At 47.8% G+C, this 25,266-nt stretch overlaps 1 protein-coding gene and 1 pseudogene across 7 annotated transcripts in view; one reads left to right on the plus strand and one right to left on the minus strand.

Moving 5' to 3' along the window:
• The window catches only part of STX2 (syntaxin 2), a 53,500-nt gene extending 28,444 nt beyond the window's left edge, over positions 1 to 25,056 (minus strand). For 3 of the 7 annotated variants that reach the window (XM_031001094.3, XM_031001096.2, XM_055357645.2), the window contains exons 1-3: positions 24,856 to 25,039; positions 12,844 to 12,918; positions 7,327 to 7,426 (exon numbers count right to left, since the gene is read on the minus strand). In XM_031001094.3, the coding sequence (XP_030856954.1) occupies positions 7,327 to 7,426; positions 12,844 to 12,918; positions 24,856 to 24,885 (205 nt within the window). In that variant the 5' untranslated portion in view covers positions 24,886 to 25,039. Of the gene's footprint in view, positions 1 to 5,838; positions 6,305 to 7,326; positions 7,427 to 12,843; positions 12,919 to 24,855 lie in introns of those variants that run through there. The other 4 variants (XM_055357646.2, XM_031001095.3, XM_063694496.1 and 1 more) reach the window with 3 other exon arrangements.
• On the plus strand, positions 997 to 1,094 carry LOC115930368 (uncharacterized; annotated as a pseudogene).
• Positions 25,057 to 25,266: the final 210 nt, after the last annotated feature.

Consider the following 25,266-nt stretch of genomic DNA (forward strand, 5'->3'; position numbering starts at 1 on the left):
GCAGTGAGGAGGAGAAGCGTCTACTGCAGCTGTCCCACAGGAGGGGACATCTGACCTGGGAGTGGAGAGACTGGTGGCTTCCATTCCAGGCAGAAGAAGGGTCTATGGCACAGAGCAGCGGGACGGTGGGCTGTAGTGACTGGTGTGGGAAGAGGCCAACTACAGGCTGCCTGGGCAGGAGTGTGCAGGCCCAGCTGAGTTTGGGGCTTTTACTGAGGGCACCAGTCAGCACTGAAGGTTTCTCAGCAAAGAAAGACATCAGCAAAGATGCATTAGAAAGACTTTTTTTTTTTTTTTGAGACAGAGTCTTGCTCTTGTCACCCAGGCTGGAGTGCAGTGGCACAATCTCGGCTCATTGCAACTTCCGCCTCCTGGGTTCAAGCGATTCTCCTGCCTCAGCCTCCCAAGTAGCTGGGATTACAGGCCTCCGCCACCACACCCAGCTAATTTTTGTATTTTTAGTAGAGATGGGGTTTCGCCATATTGGCCAGGCTGGTCTCGAGCTCCTGACCTCGTGATCCGCCCACCTCGGCCTCCCAAAGTGCTGGGATTACAGGCGTGAGCCACTGCGTCCAGCCTAAAAAGATTATTTTTAAGCAGGGCACAGTGGCGTTAACCTGTAGTCCCAGCTACTTCAGAGGCTGAGGCGGGAGGATCACTTAAGCCTAGGAGTTTAAGGCCAACCTGGGCAACTAGCAACACGCCATCTCTATTTAAAAAAGGAAAGAAAAAGAAAAAACAAAGAAAAATTATTCTGATAATGGATGAAACTAGAAAAAAAGAGAAACTAGACACAAAGGGGTCATTTCGTGGTTCTCCTCTGTGAACATGTTTCTAAAGGGAGATTCTCAGGGGAATCTTTCTACCACCCCAAGGGGTATTCTGAAATTTGTGGGGTATTTCCAGTCATCATAAAAAAGGGAGAGCCACTGGCATCCAGAAGACAGGAGCCAGGAATGGCACCAGCCAGCACCACACAACAAAGAACTGGCCTCCATCCTCCTGTAGTTCCTGAGCGTGATGATGGGGTGTTCGTGTGCGTGTGAGATGTGCCACCCTCGAACCTCATTACGTCAGCACATCACCCACTGGCCTGCATAACTGCCAGATGCACGCTGCTCACTCAGGCAGGAGAAAAGACCTGTTTTCCTGAGCCCAGAACCTGACTCCAGCTTACAAATAAGCCCTGTTTTCATCTGCATCGTTTCAATATCCAGTGGATTTTCAGGAATGCAACTGCCGTGTCACCGCTCTGCATGGCGAGAAAGCTGTACTTCAGTCTATTTCAGTGACACCTACTGCCTTAGGAAAAGCACAGGGAAGCCTGCTAACGGCAGCTGAATCACAGCGCCTCATCAGCTTGCAGCCTTGGCTGTGACAGTCACAGCACTTGTTTGTAGGGGGGCAAGCGCCTGAATTTTGTTTTCTGGTGTTGTACCTGAGCCTGCACAATACAATTCGTACTTCAATATGTAAATTACTTCCATTTTATGTCTCCTTCATATTAGTTTGGATATTATATGTTTTTTTAAAATTATGGAGGTAGGTAGGCTATATCATCTATGAACTTCATTTTAGAATAGTAAAGGGAACACAAAATGCCTTATAAAATGGGGCATTTGACAGGAATTAGAGAGACTTGCTATGAATAAAGAGGGTGGCAGGTCCATAGTTTGCGGCAGGGGTGCTGGCTCCTGTGGTGCGTGAGGCTGATGCAAACACCCCCAAGGCCTGGCCACTGTGCCTGGGGAATGAGGGCTGAGTGTAGGAGTCGAAGCTAAAACGTACACACAGCAAGGGCATTTGTGCAGGGGTCCGGCCCAGCCAGCGCCTGAGCACAGCTGAGGATGACTAGACTCGGGAGACGGTCTCGAGCCACCGCACAGCCACAGAAACCACAAGATCTGAGAGCTGGGCCTGCCAGTGGATGAGAGTCTCCCTCTTGAGCTGGCAGGCCACAGCAGGACTCACTCCCCTGGGGAAAGAAAGCCCTTGGCCCTTACACAGCAGGGGTGGGGGGCACTCATGACGGAGTGAACTTGCTGCCACTACAGGCCCACGGGGCTTGAGCAACTCATTAGCAAAACAAAAGAGGCACTGCCTGTCCGATCCCGCAAGCTGCAGACGCAGGCCATAAGGTCACATTTGATAAAGGTGGTATTTCAAATCAAAGACCAGACGGGGATATCAGGAACCTCCTCTTCCAGCGGCCTAGGTGATTCAGCTCAATCCTGCTGCTGAGAGCAATTAGAAAGGGTAGACACAATACTCTTTTTAAATCTGTGTAAAGCCTTTAGAAACATAACAAGGTGCGAAAATAAATAAAATAACATAAAATAAAATAAAATAAAATAAAATAATTAAAAAAAAGAAATAAAAACAAAAGAAACCTAACAAGGCAGGAAAGAAGACTCAGAAGAAGAAAACCCAAAGAGGTGGGCCCCACCTTTGCAGCCACTTTTACCTGGGGTCATGTGCCAACTCCATAAAAGGCAGCTGAGCTGCAGAGAAGCTGAGAAAACTGTGCTGACTTGGAGAGGCAATGCCCTAGGAGGAACAGTCAGGTGGGAAGCTGGCCCTCGCAGGGGCTGAAGCCTCAGTCTAAATCATCTCAATCCCTAAAATTAGATCCAGAATTGCTGGTGCTTCTAGCCATCTGCCAGAAATAAAAATAAATCATCTCTTTAAAAAGAAAATACCATTCAGGACTCAAATTATTACTACAAATAATTCCAATACAAAGCTCAAAACTCAATCAAAAATAACCAGGCAAACAAAGAAAAAAAAAAAACACACATGAATGAAAACCCAACAAAAACAGACAACACTAACCCATCCACAGAGGCACCAGCTAATGAAGTTACAAGACACAGACGTTAAAACAATTACATTCAAAGAGATAAAATGTAAGATCATAAATTTTGTCAGAGAATAGGACAGTATTAAAAGGAACCAAGTGGAATTCTAGGAGTTAAAACCAATCCAAAAATAATTCCATAGATGAAGAAAGATTCCCTGACCTGAAAGACAATCGCTGAAGAGAAATCAAACGATAAGTCAGGGAAAACATTTTCAAAATAAAATATATAGAGAAAAAATGATGAAAAATAGAGAACAAAAGAGGAGAGACAGAAAGGATACACTGAAAAGCTCTAAAGACATACAATTCCAGCCGCAAAGAGAGATGACAAAAAACGGAGCAAGGATGCTATTTGAAGAAGTAATGGCCAAAGTTTTTCAAAACACAGCCAGAAAACGTTAGTCCAAAGACTCAAGAAGCCTTATAAGAAGAGGGAAAAAGAAAACGAAAACCACATCTCAAAACATCACAGTAAAACTGCTAAAACCAAAGACCAAAAACCAAATATCTTAAAAGCTCTAATTAGCTGACAAAAAAAAAAAAGTAAAGCCAAAAGACACTGGAAAAATATGTTTTAAATCTTCAGAGTGGTGAAAGACAACAACTTCTAAACTAGAATCTTCTACTCAGTGAAAATATCCTTCGAGAACAATACTAAACTGAGGATAATTTCAGATAATACCGAATCTTCACTGAAGGAGGTAAGAAGGAAGGGGAGAGGAACCGCAAGGGCAGGAAGGCCTCGGGTGGGGTGGTCCCAGCCTGTGGTGGGGGCAGCTGGGCTGAAGCAGGGCAGGGGTCCTGGAGCCCAGACTCCCCAGGAAGGCCCTGCAGTGGGAGGGGACGCCGGAGCCCGGCCACGCAGCTCCTTACGGGGAGTACGCGCGGCTTCGTTTCTGAAGGGAGAAGGCCCCATGAGCTGTCCCCATGCCCTGCAGGGGAGGGGACAGGAGAGGGGTAACATGGTGAGAAACGCTGTTTCTACAAAAAAAAAAAATATATATATATATATATATATATATTATCTGGGCGTGGTGGCATAAACCTGTAATCCCAGCTACTCGGGAGGCTGCAGTGGGAGGACTGTCTGAGCCCAGGAGGCTGAGCCTGCAGTGGCAGTGGGCTGAGATCACGCAGCTGCACTCTCGCCTGGTCGACACACGGAGACTCCTCTGGGGGGTGGGGGGGAGAGGGCGGGGGAGGAAGAATCACAACAGCACTGGAAGGCAGATGCCACCACTAGCTCATTTCACACGTGTGGGAACTGCCCCGGGAGAGGTTAAGTGATGCGTCCAAGGCCACACAGGGATAACCGGTGGGACAGGATCTGAATCCAGAGCCACAGAGGCGCGGCTTCCTCCAGGACCTCAGGGGCCTCCGCACAAGGAGCCGGGTCTCCATGAGTCTGATTTCCCGCAGAAAAGCACAGAACGCACGGGAGCAGGCGGCGCTGGAGATGGAGACGGTGCAGACGCTGTCCCAGCGCATTCGGAGCGGAGCCCCAGGGAACGGCTGAGGGAACAGGAAGCAGAGAAAACGGGAGCGTGCGCAGCCGCAGGACGACCGCACCCGAACACAGGGTGCAAGCCAGGCTGACGGCTGACTGCAGGAGCGAATCAAATCCCCGCCGTCCTGCAGGGGGAATCCCAGCCTCGTCGTCACTAAAACCCAAACCAGAATCACACACACTTCATGCTCCTGCAGGGCTGGATCCGCGTCTTGGAGGGCCTGAAGTTTCTACGTTTTGCAAAGACGCTCTTTTAATACAAAAGAAAAAAGAAATAATACAAAAGTAGAAAGTGAAAAAAGAAAAATGCAGGTAAAAGGTCCTTCGTCCACCTCTGCCCTGGGATCCGCGGCTGCAGGTGGCGCGGCGCGGGCGGTGCTAGGACCGGGGACCCGCCCAGGACCGGCTGCCTCTGGCGCCACCTGGCGGCCGCCGTGCCCAGCCCTGCCCCGAGTCCTGAGGTTGACGGGGGACCTCCGGGAGGGCAGCAGCCCGGGGATCGCCCTGCTCACCGGGACCTAAGCAGAGCGCCTGCCCGAGAATAGGGAGACACGGGGGAGGCGGAGCACAGTAGTCCCCCTTCCTCCCTCCCACCCTCCCCGCTTCCTTTAGGAACAAGGCGGGAAGGCCAAGAGCCTGTCCCTCTCTGCATTACCCCGGGCCCATCACTGGGAGAGAGGAATCACACTGCATTTTGCTTTTTAAAGACTGACCAAGGAAGCGGCTGGAGGCTGCTGCCTACATTTTGGTTCACACTCTGGCACAAAACAAAACACAAAAAAGCAATGGTTTTCTTTAGAGCCCAAAAGGGACTATCATGAAACAGTAACAGTTCTAAATTTACTCAAAAAATAGTTCTCTCTGCTATGACTTGGCAGCAAAAATGTTTTGGAGGTAAATTATTCAAAAAAAATGCGGATACTTATTCAAATATAATTTCCCTAAGCATTAAGCATGATGTTAACAGATGTTACATAAAAGGTCCTACGGGCAAATAAATGTGTGAAACACTAAACAAAGCTACACAGGCTTCCTTCTGGGAAGGCTTCTCAGAGCCTTGATTATTCTACGGGTACTGCAACTTCCCAAGAGGGGCTGGGCGACGGCACGAAGAGGTCCCCGGAAAGATCTGGCCGCACGCAGCACCCTGGCTGCACGGACTAGCTCATGAGACGGCGGCTCCAGAAACATTTTGGGAAACACACTTCTGAGTCACTGAGAGGGCATAAACAGAGGCTCAGAACACTATTTTACAAGACACACAAAATTTTAAAATGCACTCTTTTTCAATTTAATACTACTTTCTTATTTTTTCAACATACGGCTACACTAAGTAATATTCCAACAAAAAATATATTTGCTGGCAACTTTCCTCCAAGACCAAGAATACATGTGCCCCCATCACCACTTCTATTCAATACTGTACTGGAGGTCAGCTAAATAAGTCAGTTAAAACTAACAAGCATAAGAGCTGCAAGGAAAAAACGGTCACTATTTATTCACAATTACATGATTGGGTACAGAGACAATCCAACATAAGCTACAGAGAATATCAGAAGTAATAACTGATTAGGCAAGGGGTACAAGGCCAATATGCAAAAATCACTGTATTTCTATATACCAACAACAAACAGAGAAAATGACATTTAAAGTAGATACGGCTGGGCATGGTGGCTCATGCCTGAAATCCCAGCACTTTGGGAGGCCGAGGCAGGTGGATCACAAAAGTCAAGAGTTCAAGACCAGCCTGGCCAATATGGTGAAATCCCATCTCTACTAAAAATACAAAAATTAGCTGGGCATGGTGGTGGGCACCTGTAGTCTCAGCTACTCAGGAAGCCAAGGCAGGAGAACCGCTTGAACCCGGGAGGCGGAGGTTGCAGTGAGCCGAGACTGTGCCACTGCACTCCAGCCTGTGGGACAGAGTGAGACTCCGTCTCAAGAAAAAAAAAAAAAAGATAAATAAAAAATAAAGTACATACGACTTGCATTAACATCAAAACACTGACTACCTAGGAATAAATACAACGAAAGATGTGCGCGACCCTCCTCGGAACCCACAGCACGGCACAGACCGGCATTAAAGGCGGCCTGTGTCGTGGAGGTAGGGGCCATTTTCATGGATTCAAAGACTCAACGTTGTTAACATAGTAACTCCCCCCACCATGATGTGTGGACTCCTATTTGTAATCTCTGGCTTGCTCAGATCCATGTCCCCTGTAAAGCTTTCAATATTTATCATTCCAGAGCAATGAAACTCTTCTCTACAGCTCCCATGCCCATAACGCTGAGTTAATTTAAAATCACGTCTTTTCTCCCAATGAGGAGATGCAAATATCATGGGGAAGCAAATTGAGACAAAAATCCAGGTTCTCCAGCTGCTTCCACTGAGCTCCTTTCACTCTCCTGTGTGCCTCAGATTCAAAAGGAAGCAAATGTGAGGCAGGGAGAACTTGGATAAACAGGTAAAGAAAGAAAACCGTTTCTTCCGTGCCATCCTCCACAGCCACTGAGCACAGCACAGTCCATACAAAAGCTCCTCCTTAAGACTTTCAGAGTCGCCTCAGTGTGTCTTCCTATTTCACTCTGCTCTTACAAGTACTGTTTTCCAAATCAATCCCTGATTCGCTGCCCTCTGAACAGAAAATGCTGTCTTGCTGAACTGTGGTCTAATCTTGGCCCCCAAGTTCTGCAAAGCCACTTCCGTGTATTCTTTGGGACATGATCCATCAGTGGGCCTCACCCTGGCTGACCACTAGAATCATACAGGCAGCTTTAAGAAAAAAAAATCATACAGATGCCCTGGCTCGCCCCAGGCCAAACGCCTCAGACTCTCTAGGGCGTCAGCATTTCATACAAACTCCCCTGAATCTCCCGTGAGGCCAGAGTTGAGGCCCGTGCCGCAGACAGCCAGAGGGACACACAGACAAACGTTTTGTTGTGAAAACCGACAACTTACTTCCTTCCGGGTTTGGTGCAGAAAGAATGATGCTGTGGTTTTTCTTTACTTCTTCAACATATTGAGTGATTTTATCAATACTGTTTCTAATCTCCTCCACCTAGGAGAGAGAGAGAGTCATTACAGCATGGCAAACTCAAATCTGTGACCACTTTTCATCCCCTAAAACGGGAAGAATAAAGGAGGGAAATAAATAATTACCACATAAGAAATAAAAGCCTCTCCCATTCTCACACTGGTATCATTAAATTTAAAAAATAAAGATATATCCTATGAATGTTTCTACCTTCATACCTAAAGCAGTACCAATCAACATTCACCGGGAAAACCTATCAGGTTGTAAAAATTTCTAGTCAAGTCCCAAGCATGACACAGATGGGGCCAATTAGAAGCATACTACTACTAATACCCATTCTCAGTATAACCAGGAAGTAAGCCCATAAAACATGCAGGCACAGTGGCTCACACCTGTAATCCCAGCACAGTGGGAGGCCAAGGCAGGCGGATCACTTGAGGCCAGGAGTTCAGGACCAGCCTGGCCAACATAGAGAAACCTCTTCTCTACTAAAAATACAAAAATTAGCCAAGTGAGGTGGCACACACCTGTGATCCCAGCTACTCAGGAAGCTGAGGCTCAAGAATTGCTTGAATCGGGAGGCAGAGGTTGCAGTGAACCGAGATCACACCACTGCACTCCAGCCTAGGCAACAGAGCAAGACTCTGTCTCAAAAAAAAAAAGAAGAAAATAATAATAATAATACTCTTATGGGAGGAGGTATCTATAGCTCATACAGCCAAGGCTTCATAATTGTTATCTTTGACCTCTAAATGTTTAAATTCAATATTTGTTTCAAAATGTAATGTATCATTAGCAAGATTTATCTAGATGGAGTCATAACATTATCTTCAAAAACCTCTACGGTAGGCTGAATAATGACCCCAAAGATGTTCAGGTCCTACTCCCCGGGCCTGGGAGTTGCTTTACAGGGCAAAAGATACTTTGCAGATGTGACGAAACTAAGGATCTGGAGACGGGAAATGATCCTCAATTCTCCAGTTTGGTCCTCATTAACCCATTTATGCCAGAGGCTGCAATGTGTGTGTGTGAAAAATCAGACCTTGGCGATGACCCTGAGCAGTAGGATATAAATAACTCGCAAAAGCTTAGCGTTCCAATAATGGAACACTAGGCTTAAATGGGTTAAAGTCGCAAGTGTTCTTAGAAGACAGCAGTAGAGGGAGATCCAGCTACAGAAGCAGCAAGGTGAGCCCTGGAGCAAGATGCTCTGCTGCCAGCTCCTACCTCCTTCCTCATTTTAAAATAGTAATTATAGGCCACGCACAGTGGCTCATGCCTGTAATCCCAGCACTTTGGGAGCCAAGGCAGAAGGATCACTTGTGGCCAAGAGTTCAAGACCAGCCTGGGCAACATAGAGAGACCCCATCTCTACAAAAACTTTAAAAAAAAAGAAAATTAGCCAGGCACAATGGTGCATGCCTGCAGTCCCAGCCACTCAGGAGGCTGAGGCAGGAAGATCACTTGGGCCCAGGAAGTTGAGGCTGTAGTGAGCTGTGATTGCACCACTACACTACAGCCTGGGCAACAGAGCAAGACCCTGCTCTTAAAAACAAAAAAAGGAAGAAGTAATTATTAACCATTACATGTTGTGGCACAATCCACACCCTAATCCCAGAGCCTGTGAATATGTCACCTTGCATGGCAAAGGGAACTTTGCAGATGTGATCAAATTGAGTCTTGAGATGGGAGACTACCCTGGATTATCTGGGTGGGCCCAACGTAACCACAGGAGTCCTTATAAGACAAGGCAAGGGAGCCAACGTTGGAAAAAGGACACTTGATCATGAAAACAGCGGCTGGAATGATGGCTTTCAAGAGGGAGGAAAACCAAGAACACAGGCCGCCTGCGGAAGATGGAGAGGAAGGCATCTCCAGGAGGCTTGCAGCTCTGCCCTGCCAGCACCTGAGCTTCTCCAGGCCCTGGAACTAGGAGGAGGTGATAAACGTGTTGTTGAAGCACAGTGATTGCGGTGATTTTGTTACAGCAGCAGCAGGAAACTGACACACGTATCAACATAAATAACACATTTCTGTAAAAAATAGATCTCCAAAAAATCGGTGGAAACAGAGGCAGTGATTTGCACTTTTTGTAAATCTAATGTCCAGCTTAATAGACAGCACCCTGATCATCACAGATATTTCTGGGTTTGGTGTGTTGGCTCTGAGAAACTCCATCATTGTGCAGTCATAAGAGAATGAAAATGGCAATGATCATCTTAGTATTACTTTGAAAAGAGCTTTGACCACAGAATCCTCTTGAAAGGGTCTTAGGGACCCCAGGGACTCCTAAGCCAAGCCCCGGACCAGATTTGAAAAGTCTAAGTATTAAAGAATCATGCAGGCCAGGAGCAGTGGCTCACCCCTGTAATCCCAGCATTTTGGGAGGCCGAGGCGGGCAGATCACTTGAGGTCAAAAGTTCAAAACCAGCCTGGCCAGCATGGCAAAATGCCGTCTCTACTAAAAATACAAAATTAGCCGGGCGTGGTGGTGTGCCTGTAGCACCAGCTACTCAGGAGGCTGAGACAAGAGAATTGCTTGAACCCAGAAGGAGGAGGCTGCAGTGAGCCAAGATCACACCACTGCACTCTACCCTGGGTGACAGAGCGAGGCTCCGTCTCAAAAAAAGAAAGAAAAATTACCATTTCTAAAGTAATACACATATGTTAGAAAGTAAAAGAAAAAAACATTATTTTAACTCTTGGAGAGTTCTGCAATATATACCGCTGCTAACTCCAAGCCCCCGTATGGCTCCAGAGGAACAGGAGACCGCAGGGCTATACACCCTGTACCTAGACAGGCACTGAGAGAGAATGGTGCCAGCTACCATTTTATGTCCAGGAATAACATAGCACAGGGGTCCTTTGGCTCCATTATAAATCATCTTCACAGAAACAAGACTCCCTGGCCACCCTTCAGAGCACTGTTTTAGTGTTAACCAAACACTCACCATGTGAAATTCATTTCTCTTGCAAACTTCTATGTGATATTGAAGATCAGAATGAGTTTATATTAACAAACATTATTTGCTTCTGTATTTGTCTAGGAAGTCATTTCACAGAAATTAAGTGCAAAATACATTGACTATTTAACAAATGAAAGCTTGAGCTTAAGTTAGAACCCAATGAGGCAAGCACTAGGCAAGCCTTCCTAAAGCACGAGTAACCTGTTTCCCACATGCCCCTGAGACGCCAGCAGCAAAGACAGACTGGCACCAGATAGACAAAGACCACAGCTTAATGGCACTCAGTGAATTGCACAATGTAACTTTTCTGTTCTTTTTTTTTTTTTTTTTTTTTTTTTTTTTGTCGCCCAAGCTGTTGCCCCAAGCCGGGGTGCAGTGGCACAATCTCAGCTCACTGCAACCTCCGCCTCCCAGGTTCCAGCGATTCTCCCACCACAGCTTCCCAAGCAGCTGGGATTACAGGCTTGCCATCATGCCTGGCTAATTTTTGTATTTTTAGTAGAGACAGGGTTTTGGCACATTGGCCTGGCTGGTCTGGAACTCCTGACCTCAGGTGATCCACCCACCTCGGACTCCCAAAGTGCTGGGAGCACAGGCATGAGCCACTGCGCCCGGCCTGCACTATGTAACTTTTCTATTAAATGCAACACTTAATGGCAGGAGATTCTTTAAAATAAATACATTTTTACAAAGAACTTACATGGAAGAGTTAAGCAACCAAGTAAAAGGAATAAAATCAGAAAAAATAGTAATTTGACAAAGGGGGCAGGAAGGCTAAAGACAATTTAAAAAGTCTCATTTCCAAGAAGTGAAATCAGGAAATCCCAGCATCTTAACTCCTTCATACCTTAAAGGAAGTTCCTTGTAGCTAACAATTTAATCTCATGGTTTTTTCCTTTAAATAACAGTAGCAGCTAACAAATACTAGAAAACCAGTGACCAGGCTTACGTGAGATATTCAAGAATTTCTGGCTGAATCTGAAAAACTAGTAACTTTCCATATGCTTTTATAAACCTATTAAAATGTTCAAATCCAGGCACTGCTAGGCCAGATGAGGCTGCTGAGTGAAACTATCCCATGAGACTCAGCATAATCAAGGCGAGTCCTGCAATGAAGGTTCCGTCATTAAAAAACCCACTGGACGTGTGTTTTCGTCTCTTCATGTTTTACAAGGTCAATATATTTGTTCTGTGACTCAATTTCAAAAATTTGAAATTATGCAACATTAGATCAGATAATTCTTAGGTTTGAGAATTTCAGCAGGGCCTAAGCCCAAGAGCTGCGCTGGGGAGATAAGCAGGAGGGGGAGGCCTCACACCTCAGATAGGATCCCAGCACGGCCAGGCCGCCACGTTTTAAAATATCAGCCACTGGGTCACCTGTGACTTTCCTCTGAGTCTTCTACCTGAGCTCATATACAGCTGATCAGTCACCGATTTCACACCCTGAGCCCTCTGCTCTAGGCACTTGCCTCAGGGCTCACACCCACCGGTGGACGGGTGGCAGTGCTGGTGGGAGCCACGCACACCTGACCCCTGCCCCCGCAGCCAGGCGCCACCTCTGCTGCCGGAACCACCACTTCCTGAAGAACCAAGGAGGCCTCGTTCTGAGACACTGCCGGTCTTGCAGGAAGGCCTTTGTAAAACTCTCTTAAGGGGCGCCGCAGGACCTCCAAAAGGCAGCCTGCAAGGAGGAGGCGCTCCTGCAGCAGCCAGCACCGGGTGGGAGAAGTGGCCGCCCACCAGCAGAGGGCGCTGCAGGCCCGGCCCCAGCCCACGCGGAGGCCACGTGCACAGCTCCACCATCCGCACCCAGTTCCCTCCCGGACTGCATCAGAACGATGATTTGCATTTTTCTCATTATTAACATTGTGATCATACTAAAAATTCCAGAGAACTTACGTAATTCAAACAACAACTTTTAAAAATATTAGCTTAAGTATTATTTCAAATATGATAAATGCACAATCATATTGATATAAATCTTTAAAGAAGAAAGCCACCGGGCGCAAGGGCTCACACCTGTCATCCTAGCACTTTGGGAAGCTGAGGCGGGCGGATTGCCTCAGCTCAGGAGTTTGAAACCAGCCTAGGCAACATGGTGAAACCCCGTCTCTACTAAAAGTGCAAAAAAAAAGAATTAGCTGGGCGTGGTGGCACACACCTGTGGTCCCAGCTACTTGGGAGGCTGACGCAAGAGAATCACTTGAACCTGGGAGGCAGAAGTTGCAGTGAGCCAAGATTGTGCCACTGCACTCCAGCCTGGGCAACAGAGCGAGACTCTGTCTCCAAAAACAAGAAAAAGAAAAGGAAAAAGAAAAAGAAAGAAGGGAGGAAGAAAGGAAGGGAGGGAGGGAGGGGTGGGGAGGGGAGGAAAGGGAGAGGGAGGGAGAAAGGAGAGGGGGAGGGGTGGGGGGAGGGAGGGAGGGAGGACAGGTAGGCAGGCTATGATTGGGTTTCATTAAACGCTCTTACCTGATGGAAGAAATCATCCATGAAATGATCTTTCTCAACCACAACAACTGTGTCTCCATCATCATTCTTCCTACACTACAATGAAAAATGGAAAATTCAGTTTTTTAAAATTTTTATGTAGGCACAAATAGCGAACTGAAATACAAAAACAGTTCAATACCCACAAGATCTCAACTCACTAGAGCACCAAATTGTAACAGACTAGCAGCCACCACTATCTACTCCAACTGACCTCTGCAACATTTTCAACACAACAGATCCTGGCTGAAGCAGCCAGAAGGTGGAAGACCTGGAGAGAAACAAGGGGTGGCTTTCTCAGAACTAAGCTGCTTAGAATCATTTAGTTCTCACTATGTAAGTCAATATAACACAGGCCAGTTTTACCCTCAAGAAGTGAAACTGCTTGTGTTGCATATTTTCCATAAACAGTAAAAACACTGGCCAGCCGCAGTGGCTCACGCCTGTAATCCCAGCACTTTAGGAGGCTGAGGGGGGCAGAATGCTCAAGTCCAGGAATTCAAGACCGGCCTGGGCAACATGGTGAAGCCCTGTCTCTACAAAAAATTAGCTGGGCCTAGTGGCACGTGCCTGTGGTCCCAGCTACTTAGGAGGCTGAGGTGGGAGGACTACCTGAACCTGGCAGGTTTAGCTGGGCCTAGTGGCCCATGCCTGTGGTCCCAGCTACTTAGGAGGCTGAGGTGGGAGGACTACCTGAACCTGGCAGGTTGGGGCTGCAGTGACCCTGTCTCTAAAAACAAAACAAAACAAAACAAACCCCAGCACCACCCAGAAGAACGACCATTGATCAGGAGCTGAAGACCTGGGCTCCAGCCTCCTCCCCAGCAGCCCATTAGCTTGTCTCAGTCTCTGCCTCTTGTCCATGAAATAGAGATAGCATTGTCCCATCTCCATCAGAAGACCCTAAGGATAAGATATTTTTCAGTGTTTTATAAGGTAACACTACTTTCATGGGTAATATTAATATATAAACCAATAAAGGCTTTTATTAATAAAATTATTTCTAGTCCCTACTCTTTTTTTTTTTTGGAAACAAAGTCTCACTCTGTCGCCCAGGCTGGAGTGTGGAGTGTGCAGTGGCAGGATCTCGGCTCACTGCAACCTCCGCCTTCCGGGTTCAAGTAATGCTTGTGCCCCAACCTCCTGAATAGCTAGGATTACATGCACCTGCCACCACACCCGGCTTTTTTTTTTTTTTTTTTTTTTTTTGTATTTTTAGTAGAGACAGGATTTCGCCATGTTGGCCAGGCTGGTTTCGAACTCCTGAGCTCATGCAATCCGCCCGCCTCACCCTCCCAAATTGCTGGGATTACAGGCATGAGCCACTTCGCCCAGCCTGTACACTCGTAATTCTAAGCAAAGCAGCACTTCAAGACAAAATGGGCCGGGCGCGGTGGCTCACGCCTGTAATCCCAGAACTTTGGGAGGCCGAGGCGGGTGGATCACGAGATCAGGAGATTGAGACCATCCTGGCTAACACGGTGAAACCCTGTCTCTACTAAAAAATACAAAAAAAAATTAGCCGGGCGCGGTAGTGAGCGCCTGTAGTCCCAGCTACTCGGGACGCTGAGGCAGGAGAATGGCGTGAACCCGGGAGGCGGAGCTTGCAGTGAGCCGAGATCGCGCCACTGCACTCCAGCCTGGGCGACAGAGAAAGACTCTGTCTCAAAAAAAAAAAAAGAAAAGAAAAGACAAAATGGCAATCAACTGACAAGCAGCAGAAACTAACATTAAGATAGACCCACATAGTTTAACACTCTTCTCCAGGATCCCACACCACTCTAAAAACCAAAACAGAATGGCTGAAGGATATTGAGTGCCGGTGCCCAGGGTCTGCAGGGGGCAGACCAGGTGCGTTATCTGTCAATCTTCCTGGTACCACACCCCCTAGTCCCCACCATGAGGCAGGTGCTGGCATCGCTATTTCAGAGTAGAACACACGCTCAATGGTTATGGTCTCAGAGCTAAGTGGTGCTGAACCAGTAGCTGACGCCAGGTCTGACTTTACAAAACTTCCCATCTTAACAACTGTACCATTACTATGTTGACCCTCTTAAAAAGAGTAAGAGCCGTCCTTTACTTCCAGCTCACAAGAGTTGGCAATTTGAAATACTCTACACACATGTTCTCATTAATTTTATGGTCCCCATGTTGCCAGTGAGGAGGCTGAAACACAGTGCAGGGATCACTCGCAGGGACGGCAGAGCAGAAAACGGCCTGTGACTGTGATTCCACACACCCTGCTCTAACAAGCACACTCTACCCTGGGGGAAGATGGGATGCGGGGAGGAGCTGTGCTGCGGAGCCCCACCAGTCATGCAGGCCAGGCCTGGTGGCCAGGTCCCACAGACTCCCCTTGCGGGGGACCCCCTCTCTTAGAAAGAGGATCTACTCCCCTGTGCGTGCCAGCCCCACCTCTCGGGCCCACAGCCTGCTCCCTCCCTGTCTCCAAGTGCTCACTTGGGCACTAAATCCCACTAGCTGGGCACGGGGTCTCACTGCTTCCCTATGGCTATCTGCCTTGTCTTCTCAGCTGTGCGGTCTCAGAGGCGCAGGGCCGGGAATGATGGAGTGAAGCATCACCACTTTAAGTCATTGACTGACTGTGCATTCACCCAAATACCCATGGAGGGGGTGGGGAGGAGGGGTGGAGAGCTGAAAGTGAGCTGCAGACGGCCCTTGTGGCCCTGAGCCCCGGGCCATAAAAGTGCTTCACCCCACCCTGGAGGTGCCACATGGCTCTCAGGGCATCTCACACCTCCCTGCTCTGCCAGGAACTTTAGGTTCTAGATTCAAAGTCACCTCATTTTTGTTTGTTTGGGAAACTGTAAACATATACAAAAGTAGAAGGAATACTATGGTGAGCCCTCAGTGTCGCCATCACCCAGGCTCAACAATGGTCAAGCCACAGCCTGTCTTGTTTCAGGTGGACGCCCACCACTTCCCACTACTTCCTACCCCCCACACCACAAGACCATCGTGAGGCAAATCCCATGAGGCAGATGCTACTGTGGAGACTGCACCTGCAGCTCCAGGAAAGAGGCTGCACCCATCTCAATGCTCCCCAGCGCCACGCCACGCTTCCCTATGAAAGCAAGCTGCTTTCCCATGGTGAGCGTCCCATGCTGTGTGATGCACCCCCACAGTGGCATGGCGTAAACAACCAGAGGTTCAACCCTCCTCTCCCATGGTGACCGTCCCATGCTGCGCGATGCACCCCCACAGTGGCGTGGCGTCAATCCTCCTCCACTCTGAACCCACGGCACGGGCGGATTTTTGTTCCAAGTCATTCACTTGCTGGTAAACAATTTGTTTCTCTCCCTGTAGACCAGGAAAGATCCACATGACTGGAATATGTTTCCTCTATTGTCTTATTTCTTATTCTTAAGCCTTGACTTATATGTCTTATTTCTACCTGGAAGTCTCAAAACTGATTAGATAACAGGAAACAGACCCAATAATACTGTCTTTGCTTTTCCATTCAAAAAAACAAAACAAAACAAAATGACCAAAGCAATCTTTTTGGCTTTATCCCTAAGCTACATTATTCTTGTCTTCAATGAATGTCCATGTTCAGTCTTTCAGGCTGAGATAGTGCAACAGCTGTACAACAGCCATGATTATGAGAGGGTATTTATTGTAAATAACCAAACTGCTTGTGGCAAACATTTACTAAAAGCCAGGGAATACTCTCTATATGACATACTTGATTTCCCAAGTGTCGAAGTACAGGATAAACATTTCAATATCAACATTCCATTTCGGTTAAATGTTAACAGAAGTCTCCTTAAAAGTAGCATTATAGTAAAATCACAACTCTCCCTGTGTGAATACTATTGTCAGGAACAGGTAGCAGGTAGCCTCCTGGTTTAGAGACTATTTAACAGAGAAGAGTAATTTGCCATTGGAACGATCATCATTTATAATTCAATAGAAGCTGAACTGCCACAAATGGCAGAATCCAAAGCTGGACAGAATCCTGGCTTTCTTCTGCCTGTTGTTCACACACACATGCTAAGGACCTTCCACACAAATAATAATTGTGGGCAAATAAATTATAAACCTTGACATATACACAGTGGTTTTAGTACTTTGTTGCTAGAATACCTTGACTTACTTTTCACAATTAAATCACTTGGATAAAAAAAGAAAAGAATACTTGTAATTAAACATAGGTAAAAGCTGGCCGGGTGCGGCAGCTCATGCCTGTAATCCCAGCACTTTGGGAGGCTTAACTGGGAGGATCACTTAAGCTCCAGAGTTTGAGACCAGCCTGGGCAACATGGTGATACCCCATTTTTGGTACAAAAAATACAAAAATTAGCCAGGCGTGGTGGCTCACACTTGTGAGGATCCCTTGAGCCCAGGAGATTGAGGCTGTAGTGAGCAGTGATGGTGCCACTCCAGCCTGGCGATAGAGAGGGACTTTGTCTCAAAAAACAAATAAATAAATATGTAAATGCTGACTCTGGGCCAGTTTGTAAATATGGTGCTAAACGTAACCTACTTTCTCATATTTTGTATGGTGAATTACACTTTTATACCTATAATAAAATGTTATCTTTTTTATTTTTTTGTATTTTTACTAACACTTGTTTCCATTATTATTATATAAATACTTTTTAACAGGCATTTAGACTTTATGTAAATAGTATTACACTTCTGCAATTTCTTTTTTTTTTTTTTTTTTTTTTGGAATCAGGGTCTTGCTCTGTCACCCAGGCTGGAGTGCAGTAGCGTGATCACAGTTCACAACAGCTTCAACCTCCTGGGCTCAGGTGATCCCTTCGCCTCAGCCTCCTGAGTAACTGGGACTACAGGCACACATATTTTTTTAGAGATGAGGTCTGGCCATGTGGCCCAGGCTGGCCTTGAACTTCTGGGCCCAACCAATCCTCCCACCTTGGTCTCCCCACGTGCTGGTATTACAGGCATGAGTGACTACACCCGGCCTGCCTCTGCAATTTAATCCTTTTTTTTTTTCCTCTCAGCTATACATTCAGATTTCTCCACTCAGCATATATTGCTCTAGTGTTAGGTGAAACCACAGCATATGGTTCAACCTCATACATTCATCTTACTGCTGCATACACTCCATTATATAAACAGCCATGAGGTAGCCATCCAGGCTCCTATTGTGCCTAATATTTTTCCATCACCAACAATATAACAAACCACAGTTACATGGCTGCACATGCATGTCAGGATGGTTTTCTGGAACATACACACACATGCAGAGAGAGGACCACCGAGCCATGGGGTTTAAGCGTCTTCAGCTTCACTAAACAATGCCAAATTGCTCTCCAAAGAAGTTGCAATAAATTGGATGCCCCCAGCATGGCACATGGACATGAGACACTGCCAGGCTAATCTTGAGCTACCAAGGGCCCACCACATGATCTCGCCCCAGGAATGAGGATCAGAACTGACATGATGAAGCCTAGAGAGCGTGAACTAGAGAGCATTTAAACTTGGGGGCGGGGGCAGCCCCTTACACCAGGCCGTGGAGACGAAGAGAAACCCTCAGGATCTCGCTCCAGCCAACCTCCTCAGCTCACTCACGTCTCACCTCCGCCCACTGCTGACCATCCACTCACTACCGACAGCATCTTTCTGTCCCTTGCATGACCTCGTTCCCAACTCTGGGCCTCGGGACTTGCTGTGCCTTCTGCCCAGGGCACCCTCCCCCAGCCCTGTCCACAGCCGCTTTCTTATCCACAGCTCAGCTCACGGGGTGGCCCCCTGACCCACCCGGCCAAGGCAGCCACACCCACACCCTCACCCTGCTTATTCCTTCACAGCAAGGACTGCGAAAGACACTTGATTCATCTGCTCAGCTGCTGTCTATCTCCCAGCTGCAGGTTCCACAAGAGCAAAGACTTCTGTCTTTTCACAACCCAGGCATCCTGCCCACAGCAGTGCCTGGCACCCAGCCGCCAGTCAGTGATGACCAGGTCAACAAACGAGTGAATGAATGAATGAAGAGCAAGAGAAGGGCAGACACAGACAAGGGGGAGGAGAGTGGGAAAGTACACACAAATGACAAACGTCAACAAACGGAAACAGAGACACACACACAGACTAAGACCCCGCAAGCGCAAAACGGCCACGACACAAGGACAGGAAGGACCTCAGTGGCTCGCTCCGTCCTAACTCCATCCCTCATGAGGGCTGATGGTACTACGTGCCCTCAAAGCCTGGGAGAAATCACTCTACCTCTTTTTTTTTTTTTTTTTTTTTTGAGATGGATTCTCACTCCGTTAGCCAGGCTAGAGTGCAGTGGCAGGATCTTGGCTTACTGCAACCTCCACTTCCCAGGTTCCAGCTATTCTCTCACCTCAGCTTCCCAAATAGCAGAGATTACAGGCACCTACCACCACCCCCAATTAATTTTTGCATCTTTAGTAGAGATGAGGTTTCCCCCTGTTGGCCAGGCTGATCTAGAACTCCTGACCTCAAGTGATCCTTCCACCTTGGACTCCCAAAGTAGTGGGATTACAGGCGTGAGCCACCCCACCCAGCCCATTCTGCCTTTTAATAAATCTCCCTTTTCTGCTTTAGCTGATGGGTTTCTGTCCCTTTTAACCAAAAGGCCTTGAAGACAACAGATTCCAGTGGCATCTACATTTTTCTTACCATGGGCATTTTCAAATGGAAACACACTGATTCAATAAATACCTGGCAGGTGCTCTGGATCAGGCACCATGCAGAATACTGAGGCTTCAGAGCACAAATGACAGTATGCATCTGCCCTGAAAAGGTTGAAGCACCGGGGGAAGGGTGCAGGAAAAAACAGGACTGCATCTGTGTCCAGAATGCCCCAAGACAAGATGGGCCATCTGTGGGAACATGCGAGGAAAGGGAGGCAGGAAGGCTTCCCAGTGATGCCTAACCTGAGACTAAAAAAGGTGCGAGGCTGCATGTGGTGGCTCACGCCTGTAATCCCAGCACTTTCGGAGGCCGAGGCGGGTGGATCACCTGAGGTCGGGAGTTCGAGACCAGCCTGGCCAATGTGGTGAAACTCCGCTTCTACTAAAAATACAAAAATCAGCTGGGTGTCATGGGAGGCTGAGGCGGGAAAATTCCTTGAACCCTAGAGGCGGAGGATGCAGTGAACTGAGATTGCACCACTGCACTCCACCCTGGGCAAGAAAGCGACGCTCTGTCTCAAAAAAAAAAAAAAAAAAAGGTACAAGGCAAGAGAGAAGGCGCAGAGGGAGAAGTCCAGTGGTTCAGACAAAGGGAGCAGCACCTGCAAGGGCAGGGAGGAGGGGGCGTATCAGTCCGGAGGCAGGAGCAAATCCTGCCACCACAAGGCGACAGATCTGGGCTCCTAGGGAGCTCTTCTACGGATCAGTTATTTCTTAGAGTTGCTACTCCTTAAATTCAGAATAGACCTCAAGTTAAAAACAAGAAGTGATTAATCTGTAAAAACATATAGATTTTGCTCTTCATACTAAAGGACATGTTTAGATATACAAATGAGTAAACCTATTATAATTAAGAATAGAGAAACTATAGACTCCAACTGTAGGAACTGTTTGTACGAGAACACACAAAATATAAAAATTTGGAAGGATGGCATAAATTATGAAATTCTAAACTGTAAATATATGCATATATAAAATTATGTTCATATATTAAATTCTTAGTATTTTAAGTTCCAATGAAGTTTTTTAATCTTCTTATTTTATGAATTGGAACCTGAATCTTCACTATACAACATTCTGCACTACGTGGGCAAACATGAGCTGTCAAAAAATAACTTTTAAAAATATCTGAGCAGTGTTTTCCGCCCTTTAAGAAATTATATTTGCAGGCCGGGCACGGTGGCTCACGCCTGAAATCCCAGCACTTTGGGAGCCTAAGGTGGGCAGACTGCTTGAGCTCAAGAGTTGAAGACCAGCCTGGGCAACACAACGCAACTCCATCTCTACAAAAAATACAGAAGTTTGCTGGGTGCAGCAGCACGCGCCTGTGGTCCTAGCTACTCAGGAAGCTGAGGCGGGAGGATGGCTTGCGCCTGGGAGGTCAAGGGTGCAATGAGTCGTGATCGTGCCCCTGCACTCCAGCCTGGGCGACACAGTGAGATCCTGTCTCAAAGAAAAAAAAAAGAGATTATATTTGCAATTCATCACCTTGAAACCAGGATGAAAAATAACGTTCTCATTTCTTTTAGGTCTACTAAGAACACCACACAGCTACTGTGTATTTGTTTATTATCATGCAAACAATTCCCACAGATGAAATGTGTGGTTTCTCTATTCTTCACTATAATAAATAGATATATCATATATACGTATCAAATATAAATATATCAATGTTCATAAACTTTTTTTAAAAAGTAATCAAAATACGTTTGGGGTGGTTATCTTATAGAATAGCTATTCCATTTTGCTTACGTCCTACAGTGAATTTCACTACACCTCGGTCACTCTTCCTTCCCAGGCTGCATGCATCCGCACCCACGCTCAGTTCACTGCTGTGTCTCTCTGCACCCAGCACATGATCTGCTAGAGGCCTGACATTCAAGTACCTGCTGGATGGGCGAGTCTTTTACTTTCTGTAAATCAGAAATATCTTTCTGGATTTAGAGTGTCAGAGATCTGGACCAAGTCACGCAAACTTTCTATGCCCAAATGACTGGTTGCTCAAAAACAGCATCACTGGTTAGAAACTACATCTGTCAGTACAGATTGTATTGAGCAGATTACTCTTTAAGCCCTTTCCACGTAACTGTCAGAGGCACGTTCTTCACAGGAACAAGCATCAGCAGCTAAGAAAAGAAACTTCGTGGAAGCATCACAAATACTTTGTTAATCGGACATTGTTGATGAGGCATTTTAACCAACAAAATATTCAACTTTACCCAGAAAAAAACACCAGCCATTTATAAGCACGGTTGTGAGTACACATTCAACTACTCTAAGAACTACTGGGAAAGGACACATTTCCTGGGGCAGGGCAGGGGAGGGGAATTAAACTTGTATCTGGTAACTTTAAGATGGGTTTTTAAATATTGAAAGTTATTAAACTTCAAATTCAGTTTTAACTTACTATTTTATACTAGGGAGAAGGTTGTTCTTTTCTCTTTTTCTGAGACAGGGTCTCAATCTGTCTGTTGCCCAGGCTGGAGGGCAGTGGCAAAATCTTGGCTCACTGCAACCTCCGCCTCCTGGACTCAAGCAATCTTCCCACCTCAGCCTCCTGAGTAGCTGGAACCACAGGCATGCACCACTACACCTGGCTGAGTTTTTGTATGTTTTTTGTAAAGACAGGGTTTTGCCATGTTGCCCAGGCTGGTCTTGAACTCCTGAGCTCAAATGACCCGCCCGCCTCAGCCTCCCAAAGTGCTGGGACTACAAGTGAAAGCCACTGTGCCCAGCCAGAAGGCTGCTTTTTATAACTCCCTAAAAACAAAAAATCTGGTAAACATTAATCACACTTATAATTACATAGCACTTGCTCCCTCCCACCTTCTCCCATAGCTTCACACATTAGATAATTTTATGCTTCATAACTCCCTCTATGAGGTGGACAAGAGAGATACCACTGTCCCCATTTCACGTACAAGAAAAAGTTTTGAGAGATTTAAAAATTATTTGCCCAAGATGAGAAACTCCATGAGTGGAAACTTCCACGGATATACTCTCTGACTGCTCAGTGGCTGTGTCTAAAGCAGGATGGTATTTGAAGTAGATGAGCTGACTTCTAGCTCTGCCATTCTAGAACAAAACTGATTGACATGTTCTACTGTTTCAGGAAGGGTTGGGATATATAGAAACTGAGTGACAAATAATTGCCTTATTTGCTTTTTGCTATTCAAGCCAAGAAAAGGTACTTTCTCACGATTCCCCAACATATAAATTTGGCTATATTTTGCCAAAATAGTCACAGCTCTCACGTTCAATGACATTAAGCTTTTTTTTTTTTTTTGAGACAATGTCTCACTCTGTCACCCAGGCTGGAGTGCAGTGGCATGGCACAATCATGGCTCACTGCAGCCTCTATCTCCTGGGCTCAAGGAATCCTCCTAGCTTAGCCTCCTGAGTACCAAGGACTACAGGTGCGAGTCACACCTGGATAGTTTTTTTGTGCGTGCTTTGTTTTGTTGGTTTTTCTGAAACAGAGTCTCTTTCTGTTGCCCAGACTGGAGTACAGTGGCACAATCTCGGCTTTCTGCAACCTCCGCCTCCTGGGTTCAAGCGATGCTCCTGCCGCAGCCTCTCCACAGTAGCCGGGACTACAGGTGTGCGCCATGACATCCGGCTAATTTTTGTATTTTTAGTAGAAACGGGGTTTTGCCATGTTGGCCAGGCTAGTCTCCAACTCCTGACCTCAAGTGGTCCACCCAACTCGGCCTCCCAAAGTGCTGGGATTACAGGCATGAGCCGCTGCGACTGGCCTCCTGCTAATTTTTTAATTTTTTTTTGAGAAACAGAGTCTCCCTGTGTTGCCCAAGCTGGTCTCCAATACCTGGGCTCAAGTGATCCCCCCACCCTGATCTCCCAGACTGCTGGGATTACAGGCGTGAGCCACGGCTTTTCTTCATTAAATAAATACCTGAGCTCCTACTACACGGCACTGAAAGATAATCCATCGGGCAAGACAACACAACTATAATTTGCTGTGTTTAAGATGATATTGATCTGCGGACCACAGGGAATATTTGTCCATTAATAAAAAAGGAAAAATCACCGTGAAGAAACTTCCTTGGAATGAATATAAAGCATAATTTCCATGATCCTAAGGATGAAATCATTGCCTTTCTCAACCAGAGCTCCTCATCTGAACCACAGAACACAGATAATGATTTAAGTGGCTCTTTTCTCTATTCTCCCACTCGGGGGTACATAACAGCTCCATTCTAGCAGCAGAGGAGAGAGAATAATTCATTACATGCAGTGGGTGCCGTAGGGCTGTGGGCCTTAGCACCCCTGTTCTGAGGCTGCCAACAATTTAGAGACCAGAGGCTCTATCTGTGCACACACGTAGCATGAATTAGTACCTGTATTGTAAAGGGAAAAAGTCGTAACTACTTCTGCTGGCCTAAGCCGTCCTGGGTTAGACAAGCTTGGAAAGTGCACGACCATCACTATCATTCCGCTGTCACTGCACCATGCACAGTCCTGTCACCTTTACACGTGTAGAATGCATCGAAATCCTTCCAAAATTTTTAGTGACCTGCTTTTCCCTTGCTAAAGTAAACAGTAACTTGCTGTGTGCCCGGCCGCTGGGCGCGTAAGGTGCGTTCAGAGTCAACACATGGTCCCAGTTTCCAGAGCAAACTACTGGGAGATCAGACACGAGCTGTTGTTCGCGCTCGCCCCACCCCAAGCACCCAGCACTCTAAGGCGCCCACATTTCACACCCATCTGTTGCCTCCCGCTTGGTGCACAGTCCTTTGTGAAGCCCCAGGGATAAAGCAGCGACCAAGAGGACCCGGCCTGCTCCCCGGGGCTGACGCCAGCTGCGGGGACCCCGTGGGGCGGACCACAGTTAGGCCAGTGGGCTCCGGCTGGGTAAGCGCAGATACGATCCGCCAAGCGGAGTGACGGACAGGGAGCCACGCTCGAAGAGGGGGTCGAGGCCGGGAGCTTCCCCGCTCCCTCCTCCTGCCCCAACCCGCCCTGAGGACTCCGCCCAGGAAGCCCTGGGGACACCGCCCGGAGCCCCCACCCTAGGACTCCCCGAGACCCCCGCCCTGGGGACCCCGCCCGGAGCCCCCACTCTAGGACTTCCAGAGACCCCCGCCCTGGGGACCCCGCCCGGAGCCCCCACCCTAGGACTCCCGGGACCCCCACCCTGGGGACCCCACCAGCAGTCCCCGCTCAGGACTCCCTGAGACCCTGCCCGCAGCCCCCGCCCCAGAACGCCGGAGATCCCCGCCCTGGGGACCCACCCGGAGCCCCGCCCAAGACGCCCCAAGCCCCCGCCCGCCCTCCAGACCCCGCCCCGGCCGGGCCTGAACCGCTACCCGCGGCTGCCGCTCACCGCCGTCAGGTCTGGCAGCCGGTCCCGCATCCCCGCCGGCCGGGCAGCGCGCCCCGCCGCTCAAGCCTGTCCCGAGCCGCCTCCGGCCCGGTCGCGGGCTTTCCGGTCTCCGCCTCAGGCCCCGCGGTCCCGGCCAGGCGCCAGCAGCCCTCCCTGGAGCCGGCGCTGCCACGGCAACCGCGCCCCGCGCGCTCTGCGCATGCCCGGCCCGCGCCGCGCCCCGCCCCGCACCCACCCACACAGCGGCAGCGCTTTCCAGCGGGAGCCCGGAGGGGCGGGGCCTGGGGGCGGGGCCTAGGCGGGGAGGGGCGGGGTCCGGCCGAGCCCCAGGCTGGCAGTTCCGCTACACGTGCTGTTTGTCCCTTGATCTGCTTTTATGCTTTCACACTCATTGTTTTATTTATCAAAATA

Source organism: Gorilla gorilla, chromosome 10, assembly GCF_029281585.2.
Source record: "Gorilla gorilla gorilla isolate KB3781 chromosome 10, NHGRI_mGorGor1-v2.1_pri, whole genome shotgun sequence".
Taxonomy (NCBI): Eukaryota; Metazoa; Chordata; class Mammalia; order Primates; family Hominidae; genus Gorilla; species Gorilla gorilla.